Source organism: Doryrhamphus excisus, linkage group LG11, assembly GCF_037039965.1.
Source record: "Doryrhamphus excisus strain RoL-2023G ecotype Guam linkage group LG11, RoL_Dexc_Guam_v1.1, whole genome shotgun sequence".
Lineage (NCBI taxonomy): Eukaryota > Metazoa > Chordata > Actinopteri > Syngnathiformes > Syngnathidae > Doryrhamphus > Doryrhamphus excisus.
Window position 1 is genome coordinate 16,396,438 of NC_136367.1, and position 6,723 is coordinate 16,403,160.

At 34.7% G+C, this 6,723-nt stretch overlaps 2 protein-coding genes across 2 annotated transcripts in view; one reads left to right on the forward strand and one right to left on the reverse strand.

Moving 5' to 3' along the window:
• The window catches only part of atxn7 (ataxin 7), a 33,771-nt gene that overhangs the window by 25,256 nt on the left and 1,792 nt on the right, over positions 1 to 6,723 (forward strand). The window lies entirely within an intron of this gene.
• psmd6 (proteasome 26S subunit, non-ATPase 6) lies at positions 275 to 3,501 on the reverse strand. Its single transcript, XM_058068712.2, has 8 exons — positions 3,224 to 3,501; positions 2,686 to 2,891; positions 1,948 to 2,093; positions 1,664 to 1,883; positions 1,473 to 1,581; positions 1,201 to 1,369; positions 542 to 619; positions 275 to 463 (listed from the first exon to the last, which is right to left on the reverse strand). The coding sequence occupies exons 1-8, from the start codon at positions 3,366 to 3,368 to the stop codon at positions 367 to 369; spliced, it is 1,170 nt and encodes a 389-aa protein (XP_057924695.1). The 5' UTR covers positions 3,369 to 3,501; the 3' UTR covers positions 275 to 366.

Genomic DNA, 6,723 nt, shown 5'->3' on the forward strand with positions numbered 1-6,723 from the left:
ACCCTTCATGAGACAAAAAAAAACAAAAAACCCTGTAATCCCCCTGCCCCCCTTCCACCTGATGAACATCAAATCATTTTCAGCTAGACTTTTATGTATTGGCTGCTATGTAATTCATGAACAAAAACACAAGTTAGAAGTAATATTTAAAGAGAAAAAAAGAAGATTGTATAGTATATTTGTTTTGTAACAAGTTTGTGTAAATAAAATAATTTATACTATTTATATGAAGATAACATCTCGGTCTTGTTCCTCATTTCAAAAAACAACGTCGACGGTCAAACATTTTATTATATACACAATTGAATTTGTCTACTACTAAGGTGTAAGAAAACCATCGAAGAATCCACTTTGCTGACATCATGTTTACATGTTGATAACTCTTGACAACTTCTGGACTCTGTTGAGCAGCAGGTCCCCCTTCTTAATAGTCTCCTGGTACTGCCAGTTTTTGCTATCAGGTCTGAAAAAGGAAAAAAAATGACCATTTTATTCTTTGAATTATTGTCAAGCTAAGGTACTAATGTCTGATGAATGTTACCTGTTTGTTTCCACAATCTCATTCACTTTATCAATTTTACAGTGGAGACGTCCTGCAGCGATGAATCGGGACAGCTCCCTAAGACAAATGACAAAGTACATACTTCAATCAGTACACGCCTATTGGAGAAGGTTGCAAAAGATGACCGAAACATCCATCATTTGTGGCGTCCCATTCAGGTACCAACCACAAAGTCAGATTCCCAAGAGCTTGTTTCTCTAGCGAGACCTGGCAGCACTAACTCCTATCTAACACAGCAGCATCATAAACAAGTTGCAATATTTTCAGAGGTTGTGCGTGTGTAATTATAATGTACAAGCGTGTATTATTACTATATCACTGTAGTAAGCATACCAAATGAAAGTGTAGGCAGGCCAAGGTGTGTGTATGAGTATTATGTCTTACTTTCCTGAGTCTACTACATTAGCACAAATGCAAATGTTACCATAGGGGTGCTATTTAATGTCTCGAGTGCTCTAATGTTAAAAACTGTCTTCAGAAGGCTGTAAACAGTTTTTCGAAAATACTTTATAAATAAGGAATCCTACTTGACAGAAATTCACTTATCGCAGATGGTTCTGGAACCAATTAACCGTGATAAACGAGGGATACAATTATACAGGACATCAGATATACGCGTCATGTGTAGGGCCGCTTACTGGTCGATGAACTCTGTGCTGACTCCAAACGCCTCGGCCATGTATCCCAAAGTGAGAGAGCGGTAGGACTCCAGTAGCTGGCTGTAGGCCTGGATCCTCATCTCTCTTACATAATAGCGGTAGTGGGGGGCAAAGAGCCAGTCCTTCTTCATCTCCTGCTCCACTGTGGCTATGGGAGCAGTGATAACACAGGTGAGCTGAAGCAATATATACCGAAGCGGAATTGATGTGCACAGACTTAAAAACCATGCAGAGAGTGAAATGAACCTTACCCAGAGACTGGAAGAAGATAGAGTAACGACACTCGTAGAGGGAGAAAAGATACTGACGGACCCCAGGCAGACTGTGCAGCACCTCCAGGATCTCCGCTCCTTTTATAACCTGAAACAAGCATTTTTGTCATATGTAGAATACAGTAGTAGTTTTATCTTGCAGGCGTAGCCATTGTCTTCTTCTATTGTACCTTTTCCCGAAGGTCAGGCCGTTTGAGGGCGATCATGCACACGTAGACTGTATAGGTGACAAATGTCTTGTAGTCCATGAGCTCGTAGGACGTGAAGGTCGAGACTGTGTCGAGGAAGAGCTCGGCAGCTTGCTTGAAATCCCTGATAGCCACGCAGTAAAGACCCTGGTAGACTTTCAGTCGATTCCTCCTGTCCCAGTCCCCTCCTTCCTCAATGAGACTGCAAGAATAGGGGATATATTTATAAATTATACTACAAAAACTTTTAACAGAAGCGTCATTACCTCTTGGCTTTCTCCGAGTTGCGTGTGATGAGGTCACTGTCCATGTAGAACAGGCCGATCCTCAACAGGTAGAAGACGATGTCTAGTCGATGACCCAGAGCCACGGTTTTGTCATAGGTCTTCCTGAACGCCGTTAGGGCGCCCTCCTGTGCAAGCACATGGCATTAGAAGCATACAGATGCCACTTCCTGTCCGCCATTGATTCTGCTCCTCTACAAGGCAAAGGTCTTAAATGGCTTATTTTCTCTGATTATACCTGCTATATTTGGTAACATAAAAGTGTCTATATGGCTGTTATGTCTAATAAGAATTAAAAAAAACATTTTAAAAAGATTGTAAAAGGTTTTCTGTGCCATAACTACAAAATTTTCCATTTAGAAATGAGGAATCCTTATTTGCGGAAATTCACTTATCCCAAACCAATTAAACGCGGTAAACGAGGGAATACTGTACACAAATACTTCTCCTTGGTATCTCTTCATTGACATTGTTCATGTCTGTCTCTCCTGGTCGCCATGCAAACTTCTGATTGGTTGTTTGAACTTGCAGCATTTTTTTCCATGCAGTCGTTTTTGGAGGATTGTGTATTTTTGGCATTTGCAACATTTTTCAGTTGTATTTGATTTTGGATCATTCCGATGTTTGGGACAAACGCCCCTCACCGTCACCGCTGATCTGTGCTGGTGTACCTAATGTTATTTCCGGTGAATGGTTGCTCAGTGTGGATGACTTATTTACCTTATCACCGATCCTGATCAGATATTCAGCCTTGGCCATCATAGCATCTCTGATCTCACTCTCTCCGAGGTTCTTCTCAGCATCCTCCAATACATCATCAAGCCTCTTCAGCTCCTCCTCGTTTGCCTTCTTCATTTTGCTGAGAAGGTCTCCATCCAGTTGCCATTTGAGTTCCTTGCAAAGGCTTTCATAGTAGGGGGCCATGTCTATACAACAAAAATATGCATCACTAAACAATCAATTGGCAAAGGTACACACAATCCACTCCTAATTGTGGTGGAACAAAGACGTAATTTTATTATTTTGTGATTACGTTATAAAATTTCACATTACTTTATATTCCAATCATTATTTAAGCCTAAACGGTGTAGTAATTCGTGCTGCTAGCATAAATTAGCAAGCAGTTCTAGCAATTTGACTGTTGTGCCGACGCTTATTGAATCATTTAAGACAACATAAAGATACATAATGCTTGTATATCTATGTGCCGCATTTTGATTCGTAAATGCTAACATAACGTATTGATATGCTAACTCACTGTTAGCTTTGATAGCGTCCATGAGCTCCGTCTTCACTTTAGCATCTTGTCGGTGACCGTCCATTGTGAGCAAAAACTTGAGCTGTGCTATCCTCAGGTCGGGGTTCTTTGGCAGACCCTCTTCTTCGAGATTCTCTAACGGCATGTTTTCTCAAAAGGTGGCGAAGGAGTGAAGATAAATAAAGCTTCCTGTGAGAGGACGGGTAGCAGAGCTAGCCAACGATGACTACGGGAAACACACGAATGTGTTGCTTCCGCCGGACTGTCTGTCAACGAGGAGGAGAAAAAAAGAGGTATAACCTTGCTTACTTCCCCCTGCTGGCCACAACAGCGAACTACAATCTTTTTTGGCTGAATAGCGTTATTTTACTATGAAGTTCTTTTTAAGGAAGCCAGTTTCAGCCACTGAAAGAAAAGTTATCCAACTCATTTGGACATTTGCAAAATTATCAAAATATTATACCCACCCATGATTTATCTCATAATTATGACTTTTTATTTGTTTGAATTTGGTGATTTTTGACAAAAAACGTAAGGGGTTAGTATGTCGTTTTTTTGTTTCATTCAACTTGCTTCTAATGCACTTTTCTGGTCAAAAAAACACAAAAAATCTCACACACAGTCAACAGGGGCCAATGTTCAAGGGCGGGGATTTTTGACAAAAAACGTATGTTGTTTTTTTCAGATTTTTTCAACTTGCTGCTAATACACTTTTTTGGACAAAAAAACATGGGAAACCTCACACACACTCAACAGGGGCCCCAGAAGCACCCAAAAATGGCATAAAATGCCAGTGTTTGAATTTGATGATTTTTGAAAAAAAAAAGTTTTTTTCAGTTTTTTTCAACTTGCTTCTAATGCAATTTTCTGGACAAAAAAACACGGGAAACCTCACACACACACTCAACAGGGGCCACAGAAGCACCCAAAAATGGCATAAAACGCCAGTGTTTGAATTTTGTGATTTAAAAAAAAAACAAACGTTTTTTTCAGTTTTTTTCAACTTGCTGCGAGTGCACTTTTCCCCAAAATGGCATAAAATGCCAGTGTTTGAATTTGGTGAATTTTTAAAAAAAAACAAACTTTTTTTCAGTATTTTTCAACTTGCTGCTAGTGCACTTTTCTGGACAAAAACAAAGTGGAAACCTCACACACACTCAACAGGGGCACCAGAAGCACCCAAAAATGGCATAAAACGCCAGTGTTTGAATTTGGTGATTTTTACCCCCCAAAATTTTTTCAGTTTTTTCAACTTCCTTCTAATTAACTTTTCTGGTAAAAAAAAAAAAAAACACAGGAAACCTCAAAGATCTACAAGTCCTTTGAGTTCTTCCGTCCAGACAATGAAGAAGGCTTAAAGATCAGAACTGTAATCAGATTATCTGTAATCAGATTACTATTGTAATCTGATTACAAATGTAATCAGACTACTTTCGTAATCGCATTACTTTTACAAAAGTAATCTGATTACTATTGTAATCCGATTACAAAGTAATCACATTACTTTTGTAATCGGATTACTTTTGTAATCGGATTACTTTTGTAATCGGATTACAATAGTAATCAGAATGGGAAAAATGAGAAAAAGAGAAAAAATGAAAAACAAGAAAAATTGAAAAAAATTACAAAAAATTACAAAAAAACAGATTACTATTGTAATCCGATTACAAAATTAATCTGATTACTATTGTAATCCGATTACAAAAGTAATCTGATTACAAAAGTAATCCGATGACAAAAGTAATCTGATTACTATTGTAATCCGATTACAAAAGTAATCTGATTACAAAAGTAATCGGATTACTTTTGTAATTTGATTACAAAAGTAATCGGATTACTTTTGTAATTTGATTACAAAAGTAATCTGATTACTAATCAGATTACAGATTGCTTTTGTAATCAGATTACTTTTGTAATTTTTTGTAATTTTTTAAATTTTTGTTTTTCATTTTTTCTCTTTTTCTCATTTTTCCCGTTTTTGTCTTTTTTCTCATTTTTTTCAGTCATGTCATTTTTCAAATTTCACAAAAATGAGACAAAAACGGGAAAAATGAGAAAAAGAGAAAAAATGAAAAACAAGAAAAATTGAAAAAATCACAAAAATTACAAAAAAATACAAAAGTAATCCGATCCGATTACTATTGTAATCTGATTACAAAAGTAATCTGATTACAAAAGTAATCTGATTACTTTTGTAATCTGATTACAAAAGTAATCTGATTACTTTTGTAATCTGATTACAAAAGTAATCTGATTACTTTTGTAATTTGATTACAAAAGTAATCTGATTACTTTTGTAATTTGATTACAAAAGTAATCTGATTACTTTTGTAATTTGATTACAAAAGTAATCTGATTACTTTTGTAATTTGATTACAAAGTAATCTGATTACTTTTGTAATTTGATTACAAAAGTAATCTGATTACTATTGTAATTTGATTACAAAAGTAATCTGATTACTATTGTAATATGATTACAAAAGTAATCTGATTACTATTGTAATATGATTACAAAAGTAATCTGATTACTATTGTAATTTGATTACATTTGATTACAAAGTAATCTGATTACTATTGTAATATGATTACAAAGTAATCTGATTACTTTTGTAATTTGATTACAATAGTAATCAGATTACTTTTGTAATCGATTACTTTTGTAATTTTTTGGAATTTTTTTAATTTTTCTTGTTTTTCATTTTTTCTCTTTTTCTCATTTTCCCCGTTTTTGTCTTTTTCTCATTTTTTTCAGTCATGTCATTTTTCAAATTTCACAAAAATGAGACAAAAACGGGAAAAATGAGAAAAAGAGAAAAAATGAAAAACAAGAAAAATTGAAAAAATCACAAAAATTACAAAAAAATACAAAAGTAATCCGATTACAAAAGTAATCCAATTACTATTGTAATCTGATTACAAAAGTAATCCGATTACAAAAGTAATCCGATTACAAAAGTAATCAGATTACAAAAGTAATCCGATTACAAAAGTAATCAGATTACAAAAGTAATCAGATTACAAAAGTAATCAGATTACAAAAGTAATCAGATTACAAAAGTAATCCGATTACAAAAGTAATCGGATTACTTTTGTAATCCGATTACAAAAGTAATCAGATTACTTTTCTAACATTGTAATCCGATTACAAAAGTAATCTGATTACTATTGTAATCCGATTACAAAAGTAATCTGATTACTATTGTAATCAGATTACAAAAGTAATCTGATTACAAAAGTAATCTGATTACTATTGTAATCTGATTACAAAAGTAATCTGATTACTATTGTAATCTGATTACTATTGTAATCTGATTACTTTCGTAATCGCATTACAATAGTAATTGGATTACTTTTGTAATCTGATTACTTTTGTAATTTTTTTGTAATTTTTTGTGATTTTTTTCAATTTTTCTTGTTTTTCATTTTTTCTCTTCTCATTTTTCCCGTTTTTGTCTTTTTTCTCATTTTTTTCAGTCCTGTCATTTTTCAAATTTCACAAA

Excerpts from the sequence above, each read along its gene's own strand:
- psmd6 (XM_058068712.2), bottom strand. The coding sequence starts at position 3,368 with ATGCCGTTAGAGAATCTCGAAGAAGAGGGTCTGCCAAAGAACCCCGAC. Across the intron at positions 2,892-3,223 it reads GGACGCTATCAAAGCTAACA|ACATGGCCCCCTACTATGAA; the intron begins GTGAGTTAGCAT and ends TTTGTTGTATAG. Across the intron at positions 464-541 it reads GAGATTGTGGAAACAAACAG|ACCTGATAGCAAAAACTGGC; the intron begins GTAACATTCATC and ends TTCCTTTTTCAG.